This window comes from Diprion similis, chromosome 1 (genome assembly GCF_021155765.1).
Source record: "Diprion similis isolate iyDipSimi1 chromosome 1, iyDipSimi1.1, whole genome shotgun sequence".
NCBI lineage: Eukaryota > Metazoa > Arthropoda > Insecta > Hymenoptera > Diprionidae > Diprion > Diprion similis.
In genome coordinates, this window is record NC_060105.1 from 4,919,006 (window position 1) to 4,946,748 (window position 27,743).

A 27,743-nucleotide genomic window follows, 5' to 3' on the forward strand; every position below is an offset into this window, starting at 1 on the left:
TCGCCATAAAAATACGGTATAACCTCATCGTCGTCGTTCTTGCTATATAAAAATTCTGCTGCAGCATTATTGCACCGCATCACGCGCGCATGATTGCATGATGCACTTCGCGCCAATTGTGCAGTGCAGGTGGCGCATTCCTCGACTTCGAAGTGCCGAGTTTAGCCACCTTGAAAATTCATCAGTCGATTAATTATCGGACCCTCGCTAACGCACGTGGAAAGTTTAGCGTCCTTTTTCAACTCTTTGAAGCAATTCGATTAACATCGGTTACCTGCAGTAAATTCAGGAGACACTTCGTCATTTCGGATGCATAACTCTTATTTAAAGAACAAAGGAATAATAATAATAATGATGATGATTATGATGATAGTAATAATAATAATAGTAATAATAGCGTTGATAACAATAATTTATGTTTATAGATAGTGTACGCCTTAGAAGTAATTGCGATTATACGATTTCGTGAATGTCAACGTTTTCGTACGTTTCGTATGCAACGTATAAAAGATGGAAAAATAAACGTTTCGTTATCTGACTTGCGGTTTTGTCTGCGTTTTATTCTTGAACGGTCTTGATAAGGTACACACATATTGTAAAGAAACTGTCCTAGCTAAGATTACGAGCTGTCGACTTGATACAATTAGTCTATACTTATATGCCCGACATTCTCTCTACGTACAATAATATATGAAATTCTAAAATGCAAAAGAATATTTTCTTAAAGAATTTAACTGCAGGCTACGCCACGCCCAACAAATTACTCACAATATATCTGGTCGTTGTTTCCTGCGCCGAATGATTAGTGGATAAAAAAATATATGGTTACATGTATACATAATTATACAATATGAACTATAAAATAAAACGATCTCGTTAACGTTGGGATTCAACGATTACCGTCAGCTGTTTTGTTCAAGTGGAAATGTATGCCTACGTGTAAGCTTAAGACTTGAAGACAATTGGGAGAATTTTAACAGCGGTGATTATTAGCCACCGCGTTATGTATGTATAATGTACTACATACTATCGGCATATCGCACCTGGGCTAATTGGCTTCTGTTCTTTTACAATTACACTCCGCATTGCAAGCGTAATTCCCAATGAAAATTTCGTAACGCCTCATTGTCGATGCTTCACACTACTCAACTGTAGAGGAAAAATTACAAATAATCCGCACTTTTCGAGTAAATTTGTTTCAACATATGTATGTAATTATACTGGAAAATACAATACGATTCAATAATTGTTATATTTATACACATCTGTATTTCTATGTCATGCACGTATCATATATATATATATATATTATATATACTTAAATTCAAAGTACCGTGAGATCCACATCGTTTAAATTGCACGAAATTGTGAAAAATTGATGCAAAAGAAAAAAAAAACAAACAAACAAAGAAAAAAATAAAGAGGAAAAACACGATCTTATCGCGCGAATGCAGAAACGAGTCGTCGCCAGCCGACGCATAGTCGAATTTTTTTTCCTTCCTTATCTCTTGTTCTGTCTCCATATATACATATATTGATGCCTATATTATATATCGTCATATCAGCGTCCTCTGACTTTCTCTCTTCTCTGACTAGTTATGAGAAGAAAAAAAAAAAAAAAAAAAAAATCGCGGGGGATGCACGCTGCAGACGATGATCCGTAAGGATGCTGCTAATGTGAACCTTTGCCTATCTACCTACCCTTGCAAAACTTGAGGCACTTACGGGCGCCTCTGGATCTAGCCCACGAGCCAAAGAACGTCAGTCAGCTGATGTCATGCAGGCGCGCGTTGCTCGCGCTAAATGCGGCTGTGATGTCCCCTTTACCCTTCATTCCTCCTCTCTCTCCCTCTCTCCCTCTGTTTATTCTCCTCTCCGTCTTCATCTCTCTCCGCGACGGGATCGCGCAGACTCCATTCCGCACTCTCAATCTTGTGGCACATGATCTGGGACCGGCAAACGCCACACCCTCCGCTCCTTGTTCATGCCGCGTTGCGTCGCGTCAAACGCGGCCGGGATTTCATTCAACGTCTTGTCACGTTTCATGTTTAACCTCTGGAGGACCGGAAAACCGATATATCGGCTCGCTATGTTTCATATGAACTTTGTATATGTAATAGTTGATACATGATACCAGATAGGTAGGTACTAATTTGGCCACTTTTCAAGGGCGATTTTAATGCTCAAATCCCGATCGTCTAAGGGTTAAGGAACTAGAGAGATCCGGAAACGGAAACACCCACCCACTTACTCACTCTCTGAAGGGGACACGTCAGTGAAATTCTACGATTTTTTTATTACCTTGAAATTTTAACTCGTAATTGTAATACAGTTTTACGAAACAAGTGTTTTTTACCTAGTTTCAATTAATTGTGTTCTATATATGTGGCTAGATATTATTTAAAGCAACGTCGAAAAGTGGTATTTTTTTTTTTAATTTTCTTGCAGTACAATATTATTGCCTTAAATTTTTTTTGCTTATATTTTATATTCCGCATTTATAACCTACAAAATAAAAGTAGGTGATATTAAAATTCCGATCTGACAAGTTGACAACTAATTGCGATGATAATTTTCTATTTAATATTAGTTTTAATTCAGAATTTTTTTTTTTCTTTTCTTTAATTCTCTGTTGCGAATTATCGACAAAATTAAGTGGAAAATTGTCGGATCGCAATTTTCATAATAACTTTTGCTCCCTACGCTTCGCCGATAAATCAAACTATTTTTTTTTTTTTCTTTTGAGATTGTTACTAAAAACATCGTACCGCAAAAAGTTTTTTTTTAAAATACCACTTTTTGACCTTATTTTTAATAATATCTGAATTAACATACGTAAAATGTTACGTTAATATCTGAATCGAGTTTGGGTTAAAAAAGAAAGAAGAAAAAAAAAAATCACACGCTCAGAATAGTTTTTATTATACGAGAAACTGACGTATTAATATATCACTCGTTATTGAGTCTAATTTTCTGACGGATTTATATTTCCAATTTACAGTGTATTTCGTCAGGTATAATTTTTGCCTATTCGACGATTACAACGAGGGAAAGAAGGTGAAATTCCTTTTTTTCTTTTTCTTTTTCTTTTTCTTTTTTAAACGCGTTACGCAATTTCCCATGCTGAGAATACGCGTTACCTACCTGCTATGGCTGGCTCAATTATTATCCATACTATACACGAACGAACAAACTCGCTTCGGAACGAGGCGAGACTTGTAAGAGATTACCGGCTTCCTTTTAGCCTGAGATTTCAAACAACTTTCTGATTTTGCCATACCCGGTGATGTCGGTGTTTACGGTGCATACCATACGCGACGCGTGTTAAGTCGCGCGGATTAAACTTATTGCACGGCCGATTCGGAGAGGTACATTTTACTGTAGGAGCGAAGGTGTATATATATTATACATACATATACATATATATTTTATATATATTATATCCGTGTAGAGATCTGTTGACGTTTTTCTTCGTAATGTATGATTTCGTTTCATGCCTCACTCTCTCACGTCTGAGAAGAGACACGAGAATCAAGTTGGCTAGTTAATTTCGCAATTATAATATTTAGAGAAACGAGCGAAAGGCGATCTTGAGACAGAAAAATGTCCAGTTTTGGCAAATTTATTATGCACGCAGGTTTGTAACTATAATTAACTAGTTGAATAATAATAACGGTGCAGATTCGAGATTAATTAAATAAACACGGCAAAGTTTTTAGCGTAAATATTATTATTTTTTATACGGTAGAAATTGTTGCTCTTCTGGTGGAATGTTTGTAAAAAAAAAAAACAACATTGTGGGAATCAAGTATATCGCACGATTTTTTGTATAAATGTCGCGACTCGCACGTCGAGTAAATTAACATGCGACAATTCTGGGCATAGAATCGTGGAAATCAGCAAATGCGGTTTACATTATAGGCTCGCTTGAAACTTTCAACGATATACGGAAGTTTTTAAAAAATAGCTGAACCGGTTTCTTCACATTCGTAGAAATTTTTAGCCTGCCTTTTCAATTTCTAGAAAAGAAAATAACAGTTGAAGGAAAAACATAAATCGCGTCTGTTCGAACATCAGGAAGCAAGTAGATTTTTTTCATTTCTCGAAACGCTTCTTATCCCCGATACTTCCAAGCTCAAATTTACAACACATTAACCAGTTTCCGCGGCAAACGTTAACGGCGAGCCTAAATGGCGTCTGCATGTTTAATCATTTTCACACACACACACACACACACACAGAAATGTATCCATTTCTCATTTCCAATTTTTTTTTTTCGCATGAAACTATATCAGTCTCAACTAATTTTCATATTACGTAATGTTGAAACGAAACGAATTTCTCACGGCATTATAAAAGTAAAAGCTTTAATTTGAAGCATGAAAGCCTTTGTGTGTATCTGTCTGTGTGTGTTTGCATTGGTATAATAAATTTTCTGCATACACAGCTTACTCGACGGTGATTAAAATTTATGACGCGTCACTGATAATTTGATTCAATAATAAGTTAAACGGCTGTATTCAAAGGTCGGAAAAATGTTTGCAAAAAGAAATCGATTCATTAGCGTAAATATCGTGCTTTTAACGTTACAGCTTTATACATTGAAGAAAAAAAAAGTTCCAAATGCAGAGTGAGAATTTTAAGTCTACAACAACAACAACAATAATAATAATAATAAAGCATTGCCTCTAATTGACCGATGAGACAAGTTCTTCTTCTTCTCATGTACGTTGTTGTGATAGTTAAGAGCAAGAAGTGAACAATATTCATCCACGTTATCACCGCAATACTAAGGGAAGGGAAACACGAGTTTCACTTTTTTCTAAGTGGATTTTAATGCGGCTTAAACTAACCGTCCGTGTGATGAATACCGTTGCCTGTTACGAGGGATGGGAATGTAGTGCGTATAAACTGGCGTAGGAAATGGTTCGTCGGAGGTTTATGGGCACGACGTAAGGTTGTTAGAAGAGAGTGTCGCAGTAGGTAAGTAGGCGAGTGTGTCCGTCCGTTGTTCGTCGTTTCGTCGTGAAACGTCCTTCCTTGTGAGCGAATCGTTTCGTTTCGTTTCGTTTCGTTTCGTTTCGGTGAGCGCATTGAATTCAACCACCACCAGGGTTGGGCTCGGACTTTTATTATGGTCTGTGGAACGTCGGCATCAGGAAGTCACCGAATCGTGACGCCAGACTACCAGACTGGAGAGACGACACGGCGGACGTAATTTTCCTCGTATCTTGGGAGGTGGATGTAGGTTTTGGGCTCGGTACTTTGATATGTTCTTCTTGTTGCCGTAAATAGCCTCGCGATTAGAAGCAACCTTAGGTACCTACTACGCAGCCGTATTGCGTGTTGCGTATTGCGTGTGCGTGTGCGTGTTAACGGTGGGAAACCAGATGGGATAGTCGCGAGTGGAAGTCAATTTAAACGCATGTCTCTGAACGATGCTTAAATCGTAGTTAATTTTTCATCTTCTATCTATATGTATTCACTGATCGAGATAAAAAGGCATTGATCAAGTCTGCGGACACGGTTTTGACCTGAACGTTGGGTAACACATCGACAGCTGGTATGCGAAATCGTGATTATATCTGTTTTTTATTTGTATTTTTAACCGTTGTGTTGTTTTGTTTTATTTATTTTTTTTATAACGTCTCCGTCTAACAGACGCTCAGGAAATTACTACGTATTATTGAAAACTAGATGCTACGGATTGACATAATTCCAACGTCTCCAAGCACTAAAAATAAAAAAAATAATAATAAATTAAACAAAAAGATAAACTAAATATGTTATAGAAATAGAAATAGAAAACTCTGAAATCTTAAACTCAATCTTCTACGCATATATTCGTATCACATACATATTTCTATGGTTTGTATTACGGTTTTACACAACACTTTATATAACGACGCTATACATAATATAACTGTTAAATAAATCTTAGTGTAAAAGACGTTCGGTGTGCTACGGCTCTGGCCTGTAACACATTCAAATCAAACTTGTGCAACTTGTGTACGTTAATATGTACACAAACGTGCATCTAGGTATATGTCGCTTTCTATTTTTACCAAATTGAGTTGACCGCGTTAATAAAAGGTTCCTCGAGAAAAAAATAACACACACACACACCCACACACACACACCCTACACCTGCTGAGTTAATGAGATCTTCTTATTTTTTTCTGTTTCCTTCGATACGTCTATTTTAAATCGAAACGTTCAAAACGGTGGTTAAGATCTTACAATTTACTCTGTAAATTGAAAAATCGTCAGGCTTTGCAACCGATTAGTCAATGATAATGAAAATAGTGTGCGCAGTGAGTAAAAGCCAGTTTATCCCTTAAAAATTGAATCAAATAAAAAAATTTTTTTTAATAAAACAAAAGAGTGATCTAATTTCGGCCCAGTCTCCATCCGTCGTCATTCCCTATATACACATTGCTGATGGGTGATTAACTGGCGCCAGTTTTTGACCCAGGCCTGCAGAGAACAGCCAGCTTCCTTTGCAGCTCTGCAACGTCTCTGCTGCTTCTGCTTCTCAATGCATCACAGAAGCAGACTATAGAGCTGTGTGGCAGACTGGTCGAGAGTATGCGGGTGGTATCAATCCGATGATGCATGAAGCCTTGCTATATAGTATTGTGGCCGCATGTGCCTTGCAGGGGGGGGGGGGGGGGGATATCGTTGCGGCCGTTTGAGACTGATTGATAAAAGAGGGACACACCGTATAACACATTAAGGCACGCGTGCAAGCTGCAGGCTTATTGTTTGTTATATTGACCGATGACGATGGCGGAGGGAAAGACGTGATACGCATTAGTTTGTTGACGAATTTTCCGTTGAATTAGAAGGAGGATAATTATACCAATTATAGAAATTAGCTGAAAAAAATATTATCTTGTTTTTCTTTGAATTTCTTTTTGTTCTTTTTCTTTTTTCTATTTTACGGCGAAGCTTTATTTGCATAATTTCTGTAGACGATTTCTCCAGGCTACTGGAATTTGGCTTGCGTTCATTGACCTCGAGTTTTTGTATTTCCGTGTAAGAATTGTCAGAGACTTGGAAAAATATTAAGGAATATATTTTCTACCTGTGGCAACAGGATGCAATTACGGCAAACTTTTATAAGTACATTCTTCGAATATAACGGCAGGTGCGTGGTTTAGAATTGAATAAATAAGACCTGAGGGGAAATATTTATCTTAAATAATGTGCAATTTGCTTGCACGCATAATTTATGGTGACCGAATCGCTTTTACGATCGTAGACTTTTACGCGTAGGTTATATCCTACATAAATTACGTGTCTATAACGTGGCTGATCGTTATACGAACTTGCTTTATTCACGCTACGTTAACTAGCGCGTCTTATAAATTTAACGTACACTTGTATAACTGTGACGTAAACTTGCAATACGCAATCTGCACCGTTATCTGGTACGCTCGTCTGTGTACGCTCTATTTTTATCGACTACACATTATACGGACATTTTGTCCTCCTCGCATACATTATATACGCGATTCGTCAGTGCTTTTCACAAATCAGTTTCATATACGCATTCTTAAACTCATTTATTTTATTAATCATACTAGACTGATTACAATCACCCAAAATTAAAAAAAAAAAAAATAACTGTAAACCTTCGAAAAGGAAAAAATGGCACAAAACTTTCGTGACAAAATTTGTATTGAAAAAATTGGACGCTCTATCGACCGTGACGATCAACTCAGTCAAAGAATGATCGTAACTAAAAAATAAGAATTGAAAAAGAAAGCGGTTTTATAAACACTATTAAAAATTGAAAAGCAATAAAACGCGCTTGCTCGTACACGTGACGTGAAATGACACTAGAATCATGCACGTATTCGAATATCTTCATAACGGATCGTCTGTTTCTTTTCTCCGAAGAGTCAGAGACCCCGACAGGAATGGAAGGACGAGACGCGCATCGATCAACTCGAAACGCGTAACGGAGTCGTGTATGATTATACATATACATATATAGTGTCAGATCTTCAGGCGCAAGCTTCTCTTATACACGACCTGCACTGATATCCGATTACCGACAACTGCAGTACGCATCAGACACCGGGAAGGAATCGCTATAGTCTCTCCAAGAGAACGGTGGCAGTGCCCGGGGATACGTGCAATTCTACGCGATAATTCCTCTGTAATCGCGTATAATACTGCAGAACATCCAGCGCTTAATGCCCAGGCTCGTGTACAGAGTGTATAGAGCATAATATAATAACCAGAGAGGCTTACACGCAGCTGTAGCGACGTTGCGTCACTGTGTCAAGGTCAGATTGGTCACAGATAGACAAGTCTGAGCAAGCACGGAAAGGCCACCGGCATACCGTGAATGTAACCTACTGCGGTAGGTATGGTGCAGTTGGTACCGATGCTGCTCTGACATCGACTCACCACTCTTGGTAACCACTGGTCGACGTCGACTCCAACGAACCATGAATCCAGTATAAACTTAGATTTTGACATACATAATCCACTGTCCAACTCTGTTGCACGACCACCTGTCTCTCCCGTCATCGGCACCGGTAAGGCGATTTTGCAAGTGCCACGGACTCGTTTCAAACTCTAACTCGCGAACTTGAAAGAGAATTGTCCTGAACCTAAAACCCCCATTGGAAAATCGTCGGAAGGTCGTTCTTTCGATCTAACGAGGTTCAAGTTTGGAAACTATTGGTTTGTTTAGTTCAGTGTGGTTTGTTAAACTTCAGACGAATCTAACAGAGAGAAGTAAGGATTTTTTCCTCAACATACATCGGTACAGTAACGTTACAAACCGGGATCACATTCGCAAGAACCAAATCGATTTCGAAAGAATTCTTCCACGTGCAGGAATTCAGACACTTCGTTTAACATAATTGAGTCATTCAACGTTTTCCTTGTACAGCCGCAATGGTGGATGGATTAGAGGGTATTTTAATACTGAACCATGACTTTTCACTCGAGTTATAACGACTTGACTCCATCATCATACAAGTATCACTCGATCGTTGTGTGTATTACAGGGATTACATGGCTTTCGTTTTTTGTCTGTTACAGAAATTGCGAAGGTTCGAGCGAGCCTCTTCCAGATCAGTGGAGTAAAAAAGGAACCCCTGATATTGCCAGAACCAGAGGGAGATGTCACAACACTCACAGAAAAGGTCTATGTGCCGGTCAAAGAACACCCAGACGTAAGTTTCTACTCGGCGTGCTTTACGTGCCTGGTTATCATTTCCGCTCTAACATAAGACATGGCATAAAAAAAAAGATTTGCCTCGGGTTTTTTTTCTCTCTTTTTTTTCTTTTCTTTTTTTCTTCTACCGATAACTCTGCATGCGTGCATGCATACGTGTGAACGTATCCATACACCTCGCGATACGGAAACCTTGGAGAATAAGAAACCGGCGAAACGATCGCTCGTCTCTCTATATACCGACGTACATACATCGACCAATACTTCCGGGACAAAACTTGCCAGCCCGACATTGTGCGCAGAGAATCAGTAATGAGATATTACTGATTTGAATAAATATTACGTCCGCTTAAGGTATAGCGGTGTAAAAGCAATCGTTCCCGCGGTACTTGAGCCGCAGCAAATAGGACCGTGCGATTGTTGACTTCGTATTAAAAGTGCAAACGCACTAATTTTGCGGATAAATAAATTTAATAGAACGTACGTACGTACCTATGTATGTATGTGTTTGTGTGTGGGAGTATACGGCTCGTAGAGAATTTCATTTCGACATTATGAAACAATTTTTATCAACAACCTTATCGTGAAACTCGATCAGACGAAGTGAAGATTATTCGGCTAGTACTTACGATCGTTGATCTCTGACTATTTTATTGTTTATTCTAATTTCTTATCTCATCGGTGTTCGGAAATTGACGGATAGAAAATTTCATTGTCTATAAGCAAGTTGTACCTTCCTACCTCATACCAATATACACCTATCAGAAAACTATGGAAAAGTCGGAGTCTCGCTGTTTTCAAATCATCTTTATAATTCGGTTCTTTTGATGTCGCGCAAAAGCATGAAGCACGAGTGGTTTATGTGCTCCCGATCTACGAGAGCAGGTGATAGTGTCACACAGTCGAAAATTTCACGTGCGTCTTTTATACGTGTGTAGATCTGCTCTTGGAGTCGAAGGAGGGCATCGGCGGAAAGAGACCGAGAGAGAGAGATAAAAAGAGAAAGGAAAAGGAAAGAACCGACAGAGAACGGAGAACGGAGAACACGTTCGTGATGTGTGTATACAGTCGAGCGTTATTTCTGGACCGCTCGGAATAGATTCCCTGCCGAAGAGTGTACGGCATCGGGTTCTATGTAGAGGTGCGCGTAGAACTTTGCAGCTTATGCTTTAGAGACCCCCGCCACAATAACAAAACTGGGCACTTTTTGGCACGGTATAGCATCTCAGTTATTCTCAATAACTTTGTTATCTTCTATACTGCTCACTACGTGCAACGTTACGTGTAACGTTCGTGTTTATCACCCGATAACTGTGCTACCATTCCCAATTACTATAAGGTCACTCTGTCGTACACGGACAGCCGCGTATTTAATTCCGACAAGTTATTACATCTTTCAACTTTGCGAATGACGATGAGTTCTTGGAACTATCAACTACAGATTCAAGACACTTTAACCGGAGCGTAAGATTTTCTGACGCTATCGGTTTGCACGGAATTGGCAAGTTTTCAGACTCGGTTTCCAAAGAAGTGAGAAAAGTAAGAGGATAAAAATCGCCCGACCAAAAACAGATTATGACGAAGTCGTGGAAAATTACTGCAGCAACATCGTCGAACGAGTCGTATAGAGTATTAGCAATTGCACTGCAGCTGCTTACTTCATTCTCTCTCGTTCTCTCTCTCTCTCTCTCTCTCTAAAGCAGTAAAGGATTTTACGGTGCTGCAGGTTTCGTTTTGAGCGCGGGAAGTCAATTATTCTGCATTTATCTTGATTCTTGTACAATATATCTATCTATAATATGTATATGCTCTAAGCAGCAGAATGTTGTTTTTTTTTTTTTTTTTTTTTGTCTAAGGAGATATTCTTCGTGAAATGATATATCGTTTTGGGATAAATTTCGATCACGCGCGTTTAATAATACACATAAAATTTTTATCTAAGTTATGATGTACGTTGGGAACGGATAAAAGTAATAATCAATGGCTGAGATAGCATCTGACAAGAGGTAAAAAGTAATAATTATAGGTTCCCGGTGTAGTGATTTGTAAAAGGTGTACCAAGAAATTTCGCTGAATATTATCGCGTGACGTTGCAATTGTTTCGCAAGTATTCCAAGTATGTACGTAGCTACCGTTCGCAAAAATCTGTCTGCTCTCGTCGTTTCGGCACGAAGATAAACTTGCACTGCATACTTATATACGTTTATGTGCCGCGGTGACCTTATGATCTTGAATTGTTCAGAGCAGCAACCTCCTCATCCTCAAGTACCGCTGCACGCAATGCGGATCCCTCGTACAGTATAATGTGAAGGATCTTAAATCCAGGATCGCTGATCACTATAACAGATTTTTACTCAGGATCGTGTTGTCATTTTTTTGATTAATCTTTATGTCCAGTTGAGGAATGTTGTTTGAAGAAAGAAAATGACGATGAGTATTTTGCACTCGTGCATTTACGACAGAATTCTTTTTCCAACGTCGTCGGTTCAACGTGTTTCTCCTTTTACTTTGCCGTTCTTTATATTATTTTAAATAAGAGAGAAAGTGCGAGGCAAGTTTTGTCGTTACTCGTTTATTATAGTATACTCTTACGAATTTGTTCTAGTTATTACATCGTATACTGTTACATGAACAGCATTGAACCCATTGATTGTAAAACTTACTTTTCCCCATGCTCTTTAGATAGTATAGGAATAATTTTTTAACATCGTCGGTCGTTTTAGCCAAAGAAACGGATGTGAGTAGGTACCTACGGCTATTGACGCTTTGCAAATGATATAACTATTATTGTTAAATCTTTTCTGTCAACATGCGTTTGTCTCCTCGTATTTGTTTCCGACAGGATGTAGGCATTATGGTTTGTCCATAGAAGACGCTCCCCTCATAGTTTCTTCGCGGTCTCTAAACTTCGGCATTATTTATGACTTCTGATGTATAAGGCATTCACATATTGAACATACATTTTTAGAATCTATTATAACGCAAGAGTTTTTCTCTCCACGCTTATGGATTTCATACTTTGACTCATGCTTTTGCCTTCCTTCGTCAAATTTATCCTGCTTATGGTCGGTTCGCTTCACGGTATATTAGTTTAATTCGCGCTTCGAATTAGTGGGCAGAATTTAGTCGGTCAAGTTCCGAATAGAAAGCGGTTCAACGCTGCACTGCCTTCGTCAATTGCACACAAACGCGTCGCGTGCTTGCGTGCAAACACGCCTGTGTTGTAGGTAGGTACTGTTTTGCAACGGTACAGTTAGCCGAGCCCTCTACAGGGTGTCGCTGATTACCGTTTGTTGAGATTTTTCGTTTTACAATGTTCAACCATTCGTGAATGACATATATTTTCATACACGCGTAATGCGCTGGTGTAGAAGTGTATTATTTATTCATATTTCAAACTTCTTTTTCCCTCTCCTTGATGTCGTGCTGCTCCTGCTCCTGCTCCTGCTGCCCACTCAGACATTTCTCGTTCGTTTTGTTCGTTGCTGCCTATTTCAAGATTTCTCTTCCCTATGCGCGCCTCAACCTAATGGTTCCCGGCGCACCTTAGTTAGTCCCCCTCACTTCCTTCTATGCCATAACGTGTCTCTCCGAGTCCACTTGACTCGAGACGACGAGACGGGTATTCGCTTCATCGTCGGTACTTGTACCTTGGTTCATCACTTCGAGGATATCCGCCTTCACGACGTTATTATGGAATAGGCACGAAATTCCTCGCGGCCAATCTCCAATTCCATCATTTACAACCAGAATTAGAGGCCATTTTATTGAGGGAGGGTTTGGATAGAGGCTGCATTCTAGATTACAACGGAAACTTGACCATTAGAATTACACGGAAGAGTTATCGGCGAATGTCAATAGCATTGACCAATCGGTATCGTTTCCTGATTATTCGATATCTTCTTATAGGCTGTTATCTGATACGAACACTATGCAACTATCGGAGTTGATTGGTCGACGAAATATGACCGTGGTCTAAAAATCGGGATCATGTCAAATCGCAGTGTCGATCGATGTGGGCGCGTATATTTTACGGAAATCGAAAGTTCGATTAGTATTCTAATTTTTTAATATCTATGTTCGACTTTCGTGGAAGAACGAAAGGAGAACTGGAATCGGGAAGTAGCTGAGTTTACGATGTTGTGTTATGCGGGTATAGGTTCAGGTTCAACGACTTCCACGATGTTCGAAAGTAGAGATTCGTTCTTATCTGCCTCTCTCGAGTCCAATCTTACTCCTTTCTATATCGTCAATGCATTATCGTAGAGATGAAACAGCAGGCTGCAGACCTTTCGTTTCTCTCCCTTATGTGTGAAGTTGGATTGCCTTATATGTACTCGTTTCACGAATGTATATAGCTTTGCGATTCCGTAATTTTTATACTCTGTCCCAGATATCTGAAAATCAATTCGGCTGCGATAATTTTTTACAATTATATCACACTTGTACATGACCTGTATGTTATATACAAAATACCGTGATTCGTTGCTGTAAATTATCTGTAAGAACCACTTACGTGAATAATCTACGGTATACTCGTCGTGACGTAAAAATTCGTAATAATTTCAACATAGCGAAACCTTGAGCGAGGAAAAAATAAATGAAGATTAAAAAAATCAGTATACAGCTTTTGGGTACCTTTTGAAGGAGTGCGCGTATGTTTATTTTGTAGTACTTGCCTAATTTTAGTGGACCGATAGATTGAGCAAATTTGAAAATCGATTTAAAATTTACATATATATGTGCAATATTTACAAATGATTTTTTATCTCTGTTTACGCTATTAGGAAGATTCTTACGAAAGTCTAACTTTTCTTTCTTTCGGATTTTAGTTCAACTTCGTCGGGAGGATTCTGGGACCACGTGGTATGACGGCTAAGCAGCTCGAACAAGAGACTGGATGCAAAATCATGGTTCGAGGAAAAGGTTCAATGCGAGATAAAAAGAAGGTAAGAAAAAAAAATGAAGAAAATTTGTAAATTAATCATTCCGTACAGGATGTTTCTTATTCCTCGCAACGAGGTGGAATAATACAATCATTGACATTTCACGATCCCTAAAAATCGTACGATTCACTCAAAAACGAATTGCGAACCCTGTATTTTCCCATTAATTTCGTCAAATAACGAGGTTTTCCATCCAAAACACCGTATTCCAACAATACTTGGTTCATCATCCTCATTAATATATATTTCTTCGCAACGCTGCAGAAGATCAGTTTATGAGTACTTTATTAATTTTTTATAAAAAATCCGTACCGTCGTACCTGAACCACCCTGTAGTCCGATAGGTAAAGTAACCACGTAAACGCGTCGCTATACGTGTGCAACGGCAAGTTCCTCGTTCACGTGTGTTAGAAGAGGAGACTTATTCTTACGCACGTACGTCATGCATGCATGCATACACACACATGCGTACATAAGAGAGCGATACATGCCTATATTTGGAAACAAACGATGGTTGGCGACCCGCGAGCGCGGTCTTCACCCGAAGTCGCCGACGTTGCATACCACTTCCAATCCTCAACACCACGTGCACGGCTGCCTTTCCGATCGCGGCACAAGCACCAGACGCTCCTATAACGTCTATAATACGTGGAAGGAGGTATACGTGAATGCCTGCTACGTAACGTGTGCATACATACATACATACATACATACATACATACATACATGGAGAGCGTTTGTGCACTTGTGTGCGTCGAGCCTGACGGTGGCGATTGCACGATGGAATGGGTGAATGGGGGAATGGGGGTTGGGGGGGAGGCAAAGGGGTCAGTCACCGACTTTTACCTACCTCGAACACCACCTCGGTATATATACGTTGTATACCTACCTACCTACCTACCTACCTACCTACCCACCTACCTACCTACATACCTTATACCCAGGTCTCCTCGGCTCCGTTGTGTGTTCCGTGCTGCATGTAGCAATTCTCCTCTCTCGTGCCTTCAACGACCCCGATCATAGCTCGCTAACTTTTCTTGACTTTGCGGTGGCGGCAACTTGAGCTCTTCCATCAGATCCGTTTAAGGCTGCAACCTCGGTACGCGCAGCGACTGCACCTGGTTATATATATATAATATATGTATATACACTCCGGATGATTCTCTTATATTACTCATTATAATCAAACGAATTCCCAATGTCTTTTGAATGTTTCGGAAAATTCCGTGTCTCGTTACGAAAAGTGTTTTTTTTCTCTTTCTTCATTTTAAATTTGAATATAATGTGTATATAATGCGCGTATGATTCAATTAATGTCTGACAGATTGCTCGATGATTTCAACGCTTTGATTTTCTTATAATTTACTTCATTCAAGACACTCGTTGAATTCTGCTTTCAATTCCATGTTGTACCGTCGGCCACGCCCACATTTTTGCATCCGTGAATTATGCGGTGTTAATTTTTGGGCTTCTGAATTTTATAGGACGGTTGAATTACTTACGGTTAAGAACTATTCTTGCCGCGATTTTGTTTCGTATGAAATACCGTTTTTTCTATAGTTTCTGATGTAAACGATTCTGCGGAAAAAGTAAAATTCGAAGTGGGAAAAGAGCGGCCATGTTGATCTTCGACAGCACAGAGTGGAAAACTGAATATAAAAAAAACATGTTCATTCTTACAACAATGCGGGCAGACATTTGTGTCTGCAGTTTGAATTTGCGACTCTCTTCACGCGGTTACTTCGGTAACGCGGCAATTTTCGCGCGAATGAACGATCGGATTTGTTAATAATTAACAAGCATTACGTACTTACGAGGCTTGGTATTCACATGCGAGATGCCTCATTAGCTTGGAAATGATTAAAACATGCATTATGCACAAGGAAGTGAACCTGACACAGGCAATTTCAACCTTGCCAATATAAGCCTCCCCGATTGTGGCCCTCGATGGTCTGTCAATGGCAATATGGTTTGCGTAATCGCCAGCTGATTGAAAATTAATGTAAAATAAGATTCGCATACTTCGCATAAATTATCGAGAAAGTATTCTCAAATTAATTATGCCCACACCTACCTGATACATGCTACCGTTGGTATACCTTATACTGTATACATGAATTAATAATGGTAAACCGATGCTTCGTCACTTATACTTGAGTTAGGCTGCAATATACTTTACAAACGAATAAAATGAGTAATATTAAATAATTTTTTCAAGCTGCAATTGGCACTGAGATAATTGCTGCTCCCGTGTAAGTACATTTATTGCAAGCTATGAAACGCTATAGGATAAAATTAATGAAATACCGTCAATTTTCTATTGAACAAACAATCTTTGAGTGTCTGTCTACGTTATTATGACATCTGTTTCCAAACTTGATGCGTTCGTAAGTTTCACAATATTTATTTGACCATATATACGTTTATTTATTTCTAAAAAAAAGGACCATCATTTATCCAATTTTAGTTAGACTTGTTATGAAACACTTTTATTTTCGTCCAGTCTTAACACGCCATCATATTACTTTGAAATTATTTACACAGTTCTGGGGTTTTTTACACTTTTGGTTCTTTGTCGTGATAGGAAGCTTGGCAAGAAATGTTAAAAACAAATATACGTACATTAAATATAGACGTAGGTATATATTTTTTTTATTTGTTCAACTGTAGCGTGTCTGACTTGCATATATGCATAACGTAAGAAATATAACTGTATAAAATGTCGCATATTACCAGACATCTGGACAGTTGCATACTGGACGAATATCTTCGCAGGGTCGACAAAATGGTGACAATCTGTTTTAATATCCTCAGGAGGAACAGAACAGAGGTAAACCAAATTGGGAACACCTAACAGACGAGCTACACGTTTTACTGACGGTAGAAGATACCGAGAATCGAGCAACCCTCAAACTCGCACGTGCCGTTCAAGAAGTCAAGAAGCTACTCGTACCCGTGGTGAGACAGTTCCGATTATTTCAAACATAAAAAACCCATTTAAAAAGTAGACTAATTTTTAAAGCATCGTAATCACCATTTTTTAGAGTGAAAACATTACCGTCCGATAAAGCACTGTCTTATCTTAAAAGTGAATATTACACTGTTTTGAGAGTGCATCAATACCCTTAGAAATTACTGATGACTTTGATACGCCTGTTATTGCTTACGTAAAAGATGTATCACTTTTACGGTCGTACATTCTGACGGTGATATCGATTGTTAGCAGGCCGATGGTGAGGACGAGCTGAAGAAAAGGCAGCTCATGGAGCTTGCCATAATAAACGGAACGTATCGCGACTCCAACACGAAGGTTGCGGCTGCTGCAGGTAATTTTTGAGGGCTGATTTAACCCCAGAAGATTTTGATTTATCGGAATATAAAAAATAAAAAAATAAAAAAAATGTTCACCCGACAGTTGGAAGTGCATCTTCACTCCAATGAGAAAATTTTTATATATTTATTTTTTTTTTATAAAGTTATTAGAGAATATTATAGTTCGAGTGATCGCAATGAACAAGAATGAAAAGAATCTTAATTTTCAACTCATTAATATGTTTTTCCGTAACGTTCAGAGAAGTGAAAATAGTCGATTATCTCTCTCGATGATCCGTGGAAAATTTTCCAAACTTTATAAGGGGCTCTTAAGTCACCTCGCCAATCGTTTATTCATCGCCATTCACACTTGTAATCGCAATATTGATACATATATATATTGATAAGCAAGTCGTCGTTACAAAGTACGGTTTTGAAAGTCAGTGTAGTTTTTGACATCGCAGCTTGCGACGAGGAATGGAGGCGCGTCGCGCAAGCGGCCGCCGAGACGCAGCGTCTTCTCCCCGGCCTGACTGCCCCGATGAGGAATCCCAGCACGCCATTGGGAGCGCCGCTGATCCTATCCCCGAGGATATCGGTCCCGACTACCGCAGCCTCCCTCCTTAACGGATCGGGACCGCCGGGGTCCTTGCTGTCCGCGGGAGATCCTCACGGACTAATTTACACTCCATACGCGGATTACGCGAACTACGCAGCGCTCGCAGCATCGCCACTCCTCACCGAGTACGCTACAGCTGACCATTCTGGTGGGTTGTTTGCTCGCTGACGCTAGGCTTCAGCTGAATTATACATAATATACCTACATATAATCTATATACAAGACGTATATCTGTAAAGAGATATTATTATTATTATTATCATTATTATTATTATTATTATCATTAATTTTCATTGTTGTTAGTTGTAATGTTATCGGCGAAGTATATAGCGCAGATTATTACTATATCAACATTATTATTATTATCATTATTATTATTATTATTATTTTTATTTTTAGTATCGTTAGTATTATATAATGATATTTTCGATAATCGGCTTCTTTTCTTATTTAGAATATTATTGTTATTGTTGTTATACGTAATATTTTTATTTTAGATCTTAGTTGTCTGTAGAAAGAAAATAGCTGAATCAGTCATTTACTAGTCGAGTCCGTTCTGATATAGCGACAGAATTTTTAGCGTAACGTATATACGAGTATAATTTAAAGAGGATATATTTTTCGCGTTTTCTTTTCTTTTCTTTTGTTTTTTAATTCTGTTTTCGTTTTCTACTTATTTTCAATTTTCTCTTAAACATCACGTACATCGGTTTTTATTTTAGCAACAACATGACATTGAGGTTGGAAGAGTTTAGATCTTTTAGACGGTTTAGTTGAAGTTATTATTATTATTGTTGTTGTTGTTGTTGTTGTTGTTATTGTTATTATTACAAATGTGTCGCAGGTTGAAAAAACAAATATGTAATTATACTAGTCCAAAAAGTTTTGTATGATAGACGAAGATTTATACTCGGTGGTCTCGTTAAATTTATGATATTTAAATTTCACATTTTGTATATGCATTATAAAACTGAATGGTAATTACTTTTCATCATCTTTCGTGGTATAAGAAAAATATTGGTTTCGGTTGAAAATCACAAGTTTTCGAACGTCTAGAATCCGAAAAACAGGTTTTTAGAAAAATGACAGTCTACCCGTCTGTCCGCAGACTCCGGCGATGATCTTGGAAACGGCTCCCTTAAAAAATCTGAAACTTACAGGATTTTATAATCAAATGATGGACATGAAAAATTGTCACGTCCCGTTTAATTTGAAATTCCAGTTTTACCGGAAACAAATCGACCGATTTTTCGTTTCTCGTGGTGATGAAAAGTATCACAGAAAAAACAATTTTTAAGACTTTTTTTCTCTTATACATCTATCGAGCGGTATTTATCGGCATAGTGTTAATTCATTTCATACATAAATCGGCATCAGGCCGAAAAGAGACGAAATGATCAACGTCACATTTATTTTCTAGCTAAAACAAAATCAAGTTTGTTGAACCTTGTAACATGACAAATCGTTAATAGTCATTTTTGACTCACATAAGTTATTAGTTTTCTTTTCTTTATCTTTATTTACTTTCTGCATAAATTTTTCGAGCATCGTACGCGTCGACCTAAGTAAAATTAAATCATTCCAAGTAACTAAATAAAAATGAAATTGTAGAGAAATGTTTTTGTGAACAATAACAGCAATACATTGCCATGTTATTTATCGTCTTACCGGTGTACAGAAAGGAGAAAAAAAAAATTTTGTGGGACTAGTATAGATTATATTATGAATCGCATACAGTATTTGAAATAGCAGGTTAAATAGGTCAGTGTATGTAGGAAAAGTGTAGAAAGAAAAGAAAGAAACTGTTGAGCAGTAAATAGCATAACGTGAAATTTCATTGGCATTAGGTGTGTATGTGTATAGACACATGCATACATACATACATATATACATACATACATATTACACATACATAATTTTTCTTAAGCATAATATTGAAAATACTCTCTAACGGATTCTTGCATTTCAGCGAGATGTCCGGTTGCGTGGCGCGTTCTTGTGTACTACTCGATGCAATAATCAAAGGCCATTCATTGTTGTGTAGTTATTATGAAAAGATATATATTTATTCGCGATAGAATTTTAGTAAATGTTAGTGTATAATAGCTTTTTCAGATTATCGTTATTATCATTATTACTATTATTTTTTCTATAGCTATTACATTAGCGTTCTATCTTTGAAAGAGACGTTCAGTTGATATTCTAGAATCTAAAACTTATATGGACATTATTTTATACTATTAGCTCGAAGACTATATAATCCGTACTAAAAATTTTAACATCTAGTTACAAAATATTTATCAATAATATGGTGATGGTATTGATTGTTAGTAGAATTCGCAATGCGTAATTCCTTTTTGAAGTTCTTTTTTTTCTAACTATTATTTATTTGTTTTTATTTTTTTTTTTCAATTGTTTACCTGACACTTCGCAAACTTTCGTGTTTCACTGAATTTTTCGGCAGTAACACTACAATTTATTATACCACTAGAATCTCGAACGAATCCCTAGGGTTGGTTTAACATATTAGAAATAACAACTAACTTGGTCCGCCTTTCCTACAAAAACTCACTTATAACTCGTATTCACACTCACATTATACTCTAATATCGTAATCAAATATACTAAATATGTTTGAAGAAGTATTTACAAGCCGTATAATACGTTATATGCCGCGTCGTCGGAATGTTTGAACAAATTGATCAATCAAGCCTATAGAAAACAATACTCTGATCAAAAATGTCGTTTTTTTCACGGTAAGAATTCTCAATGCATTTTATTACGCAATCGAAAATCAACTCGTGTTTTATCGAAAAACTATAGATTTTTTCAATACTATTGTGATTAAAAAGTAACAGAAATTCATGGCAAACAAACGATCAAAGCAACGAACAAACTAATGGCGTTGAATAATAAAATTTTGCTTCATTTTTCTATCAGATCTAATATTAATAAACGGGTAATATCAATTTAATCTAATACGCGGATACGTTTGGTAACTAATCAATGGCGATTGGTCATGTGCTGATTGTGTTGTACTAAAAAAAAAAAAACGATTCTAGACAGACAATAGGAGTAGGAAAAGTTATCCAGGGACCAAACAAATGTTTTTGAGGACTGACGGTTCTAGCGTATATTATTTGTAGCTGTAAAGTTGAAAAAAAAAAAAAACAGAAATACGCTACTACGAGAATCTTGTACATTATATAGTTTACATATTATATATTATTATACGTGTATATTATTTTATATATGATTATTTAATTTTATTTTTATAAAGATTTAGCTATTATGTATATATATATATATATATATATATATATATATATATATATACACACATATATATTTGTAAAGGGTAAAGAGTAAGGAAATAGGTATTTTCAAAATACTCATTGTTGCTATAATATGTAAACGACGTTGAACAAAAAAAAAAAAAAAAAAACTGGACTCAATTTTCTTAGAAGCATTAGGAGAAAAGAAATGATTTGTTATGAATAGATGAATCAAAAAAAAAAAATAAAAAAAAATTACTTATAGCCATAAACGAGTGAGAAAAAACAGAGCAAAATAGTCCAGTTTTGGAGTTGATGTTAAAAAGAAATTATACATATTATATCAAGGTTGAAAAATGTGTTATTAGCATTTACAGTTTGAGTATTGAGAAGTAGCAGACTCATAAATTCGTTTACTAATTGAAATAACTGTCCGACAGCAGTTTGGAAGACATGGATATACAGTAAGATATTTCTTACTGACTTGGACGAGTACGAATAATACGTTCATTTCATTACATCCAAAACATTCGAAATTGACATCTGTATTATACATTATACATTCAAGTTGGCTACTCTCATAACAATAAACTGTGAATTATTGTTGCAATTTCAAGGATTGTACAAAACAAATGGCGGTGATAGCATGTGCCAAATGTTATTGTGCGACCTTAAATTTACACGCCACATTCTGCATAAGTTGAATTCATGTAGTAAATTTAATATTAAAACAAAGTGAATATCAGCGAGTGGATAATAACTGTAATTAGTAACAGACGGTAACTCTTACAGTTACTGAAAACAACCATGGAATTTTTTATAAAACCATAAGCGGGGTGATTACTGATTTTTTTATGTTGGCGACAGGTGCAGCAGCCGCTGCCAAGCAGCGTAGGCACCTGGGTCAGATTCGCGAGCACCCTTATCAAAGGGCTGGCGCTCTCTCGTGAATACAGAGTACTCTATTTCGCCTCCGCGGAAAGGTTAGTTGTACTCAAACGTTTTATTACGTTGTTATATTCATAAACAATTTTCTATGTCAATTTTTTATGCGACAATTTCACAAGCCACTCTATATATATTATCTATGTATATATACACACACGTATCAGTTTAGTTTACGTATGTATACATAGATCATTTAAAATCAGCAACACGGTGACTTGTGTAAGTTCAATTTATTTTTCCAGTACCTGATACCGTATCCGTTCGATGCGATGTCTTATTTAAATTTCGATTTTTATAGATTCTAAAGCATATATATTATTATACCCAAACCTCTATATTTTTTATTCATTCTTTTTCTTTCACTTTACAAATTAGATATTAATCACACACAAACAGATCAAATTATTTTACGAACGTAAAGTGGTTGAAGAAAAATTTAGAAAGAAAAAAAAAAAAAAAAAAAAATTAACTTCTCTTTTTATGTGACAGCGATGAGGCAATAATAATGATAATTACTACGTTGAAGCAAATAAAATAGCTTTTGTTGCAATGAGATGGGGACATGATATAATAATGGCACACTTGCCCTGTGTAGCAATATTCAGTTATATCGTTACGCACCAACAACCATAAATTTTGTCCAACAATTCGCATTTATGTGTTTCAAATCTGAAAAATTATCTATTCATCACTACATCAAAACCATATAAATGCATTTTGTAGCCATAATACCAATTATATAGAAATACATATACCTCTTGCCGTAACTCCCCGCTCTTAGGTATAAGCAACTTTATAAGTAACGTTGTATCCAATGAGCTGACTCTTGTGTTACATATACATATACATATATATATGTATATAATATATATGACATCATATGAAACATTGAAACAGTTTGTGGTGAACTGGCAATGCGGGTGCGCGTCGATCATTATCCATTTGGCGTGAATAAGTGAAAAAAATCACAATATCAGTTATTCGAATATAAGCGTGAATAATTTATGCTGATGTTTCTTTCACCTGCAGCGCCGATTGTATTCAGTATACTAGTCTTCCAAGTGTGTTGGTATTTTATTCTTTTTTTTTCTCTTCCTTATTATTTATCGATAACTTCATTTTTTTCTTTTTGTTTTTTTTTACAAAAATATATTCTAATCACAAGAGCCAACGTCGTGTTAGAATATCATGCGTTACGATACGGGGCAGTGTGTGTGTAGTCTTTGAAACAAAAGGACAAGATAAAGATTATATAATACATGTTTGGTGCTCGAATAAGTATAAATAAACAAGATTCAAATTTTTTTTTTTTCCTCGATGTAAAATTGTTTTCCAGGACATTGTATTTTACACTTTGTTACAATTTTTTTTTTCTTGTGTCTTTTCTCTTTTTGGCAACTTGTGCCTGTGGAACACTTATTTACCTTCCATTTTAATTTGTATATAAACCGTCAAATATATACATATATATGTATATGTGTGTACATAGAAACACACACATATATATGTATACGTTATATCCTACGATGCAAAATAAATATTTATATACATATAAACAGAAAAGAACAACAATTTTCGTCTTATTAGTAGAGTTCAGGTATGGTAACGTGATGCGACGCGAAGGTTTTTCTCAACTGATTAAAAATTAACCTGAGATTATTGATGAACCATTGATCGGCAGATCATTTGCTTTGTAATAATAGAGATTGTCGTTTTTTTTTTTTTTTTTTTTTCTCTCTGTCAACTAAAATTACAGAAAAATTTACGCCGTTTGAAAACGCGTTATTTTTCCTCTATTTTCCTTTACGGCAGGTCTGTCTTTTCTTGGTGAGTCAATATTCACTTTGGTACAGTCTAGAGAAAGAAAGAAAAGCAATATATATATATATATCCTGAGGTGTGAAGAAGGTTGTGCCACACCGGGTCGTTATTGCGGCCAAAGTCCCACCCTCTTACGTACTATACCACTAACATCTTGACATATAATTTTGTATACATATATATTAGATATATGACATCCTTTTTTTTATCATTAGATGCAATTTTTTCACCCATCACATAGACCACCGCACAACAGCACCATATTCTTTTATTTATATTTAACTAACAAAAATGCTCCACATGGCCAAGTTGACACTAACTTTTATTACATATATATATACATATATATATATATATATATATATATATATACATATACACATATATACATATGTATATATATATATATATTTATTAATTTTTTTTTTTTTTATAATACTGTAAAATAATATTTGCTTTTGATTATGCCTGGAACTATATACTATAAATCTGTCCTACATGGCACACGCGTAACTCATGAGCCTCTGACACCCGCTTGCTGATGGGATATTATTAATCACTACAATTATTAATATAATCACAAAAACAATAACAAATATCGTCAAATGTTTTATCTCTGGCCAGTTTTAGTTTTCAATTTAAATGCCACACTTGTTTTTCGGTCACTGTTCTGCGGTGAGAAGCGAATTGTAGAGCCAATTTTAGTGAACTATCATCACAGTAATCCGCTGAATACGGAAAATTGTGATGAATGAAATAACGTATGAACAGTTGAAACAATTTTATACGTTAGGGTGACAAGAAATAGCAAATAACCTCAAGTACATAAACACAACATTTGGTAGCTATTGGGTACAGCTCTGTAATGAATTATTATATTTATATATTATAATATTGCAGTGGCATTGATTCATAAGTTCGTTTATTTCCAAATATGTGAGTTTTGTCACGAAATTATAATTATTATAATAATAATAATAATTATTATTATTATTTTTTATTCAATTTTCATGTCGTAATCATTCCTAATATCAAACGGCTATGTGTCGATACCATGGTATCTTTCGAATAACTGTCCTATGCGCGGGGAGGATATATATATAATGGCCTCGTAATGTTATAGCTAATTACTTTTGACTGTATGGAAAAAAACAAACAAAAAAAAAAAAAAAGAAACAAACAGACAATTAATAACTTTAATGACTAGTACAGGATTTATGTGGTTGTTTCTAAGGAGTTTTTTTTTTCTCTTTGTTTATTGTTAGTGAATGTCACATTTCATTGTATACACACGAGTCAAATGCTTCATACTAATAATTTTTAATCGATACTATAATGCAAAGCAATGAAAGCCAGGTTTTGTTTTTCTATTTGTTCCGCTCTAAGAAAATATCACTTGTCTACGCCTCGCTACTGCGATGTTCTTCATTACATTTTGCAGCAAATAAAATTAAAATGTTTGTTATACATTATTCCGATATTTAACTTGAGCAAAAGTCAGTACGACCAGCAGCAGGGTGACGACAAGTGGATGGATCGAGATATCTTTCATTTAGCATTATCATTGCTTTGCATTGAGCACATTTCTATCAGTTGATCAGCTATTAGAAAATGAATGTTAACGACGATCAATCATGATAATCAAATTACTAACAAACTGTTTTTCTTTTCTTTCTTGTTAACCCTGGTTGCCCATGGCCTGTAGGCTTGGAGTGCTAACAATGGAATCCACTCGCCCCGTGCTAACACCTGGACTCTGGAAGAGCATCCGCGTACGATTGATTCGTCAGACAGCCGACCACCTTCGCCGCCCGCGTCACCAGCCCTGTTCGTCGAGCCTATATCTATCCTGCATCCTATCCGTGTCTCAGATTTTGTACTTTTTAGTTCCAAGTTGGAATCTGATATAAATTTTCGCAACCCTGGATGCAACTACCAATATTCACAGAACATTTTCTGATTCTCTGATTCTTTGTTTCTTTGTTTTTGCATCCGCGTTGCATTAAATATATTGGATATTTCTAATCTTGAAAGACAATAACGAAGACACTGCTGTAAATCTTTATAGCACTCGTTTAATATCAATATTACACTAGCATGTGTATGCGAAAGAAAATATTCAAATATTGTATAGCGCATCGTAAAGTCACTCGCGCGTATAACGATCGCAGGTGTGATTTTCTTCATCTTTTCAACTTCAGTACATTATAAGGCAAATCGAAGCTTAATTGCTTTTGTCAATTATATCATTGACTGCGTACTGACACAGTCCATAGCTTGTGATTTTTTTTATTTTTCTTTACATGATTTATCATGAAATGTATTCAATTCACCAAATATTTGGGGTCGAAAAATCTTAAACCCCATCTTTGCTGCAGTAACTTGGGCGATCCAAAAGCAGCAAGTCTCGCTGCAGTAATTTTAATTTCTATCATTCATTTCACAATTTCTAGAAATCGCTTGCTAGGGTTGTACATAATTTATTACCCTGTGTACACTCAGCGTACTTACAGAGTCGCAGTAACATCTTAAGTTGTGTGCCTTTTTACTTTCAACGCTATAAGAAAACGGCGTTATACATCTTGATTTTCTGTCGTAGTTTTTGTATACATTCGGTGGAAGAAAACCAATACGAGAATTGAAACGATATGCAATAAAAACGATTACAGGGTGAAGATATTGAATTCTTTCACCAATGCTCTTGAGAAGAAACTGTCTGGCTTTAGTAAATAGTTATGTTTTTTTTTTTTTTTCTTGTTGCGTTTCTCGGAGAGACAAGATAAGCCCGAGATTAATTAAAACCCAGCATGCAGGTGTTGAGGTATAAGAATAGCATGGTGAATATGATTCTATTGACGAAATAACATCCGATAGATCTGTTGCTAGCACTTTCCGTTACGAAATTATTATCTCTTAAGGATATATATATAAATAAATTTATGTAATTTGTTAATAAGTGTGAGAGTGAATGAGTGAGAGCGAATTACTTAATGTTGATCAACATTATACATCATATAATTACGTCATGTTAACTTATAGGTCTGCCATAAATATAACTTTAAGAATTTTAGTTATACATTATACTGTTTTGTATAATTATAATTTCCAAATTTAATATGCCCCAATCGATTAGTTAAATGCAGGAAAATTAATCAATTCATTCAAAAGCATCCTGAAAATTATTATAATCGGTAGCTCGCCTTTCTTGTACATACATGCTTAAAGCATAGCTACACTTTGAGTGATCTGCAATCTACTTAAGTTCATGTTATCTCAAATTCTGAATTATTTTATTATTATTATTAAATTTATCATTATTTTACATAGATGTTAGCTATATACAATGATGAGAATCTCTTTATGCCTTATATATATATATATATATATATATTAATACAACAGATGCGCACATTTACCAACACGAATGTATATTATACCTGTGGCTCGTACCACAAGTATAAATGGATCCGTGTGAGTATTTATTCGCATGGAATGTATGCATACATCAGTAGGTGCATATTTGTGTGTGTGCGTGTATATATATATGTATATACACATATACATACATATGTACATATGCATGTATGTTTACATATTTATACACATCAAAATATATATGTATA

At 36.3% G+C, this 27,743-nt stretch overlaps 1 protein-coding gene across 10 annotated transcripts in view; it reads left to right on the forward strand.

The window, feature by feature from the left end:
- Positions 1 to 26,660, forward strand: part of LOC124407845 (protein held out wings) — a 40,928-nt gene extending 14,268 nt beyond the window's left edge. The window contains exons 2-8 of one of the 10 annotated variants that reach the window (XM_046884404.1): positions 9,064 to 9,197; positions 14,032 to 14,148; positions 16,960 to 17,103; positions 17,369 to 17,471; positions 17,907 to 18,224; positions 22,225 to 22,334; positions 25,826 to 26,660. In XM_046884404.1, coding sequence (XP_046740360.1) covers positions 9,064 to 9,197; positions 14,032 to 14,148; positions 16,960 to 17,103; positions 17,369 to 17,471; positions 17,907 to 18,224; positions 22,225 to 22,301 — 893 coding nt within the window. In that variant the 3' untranslated portion in view covers positions 22,302 to 22,334; positions 25,826 to 26,660. Of the gene's footprint in view, positions 1 to 9,063; positions 9,198 to 14,031; positions 14,149 to 16,959; positions 17,104 to 17,368; positions 17,472 to 17,906; positions 18,260 to 22,218; positions 22,335 to 25,825 lie in introns of those variants that run through there. The other 9 variants (XM_046884412.1, XM_046884375.1, XM_046884436.1 and 6 more) reach the window with 9 other exon arrangements.
- The last annotated feature ends 1,083 nt before the right edge of the window (positions 26,661 to 27,743 follow it).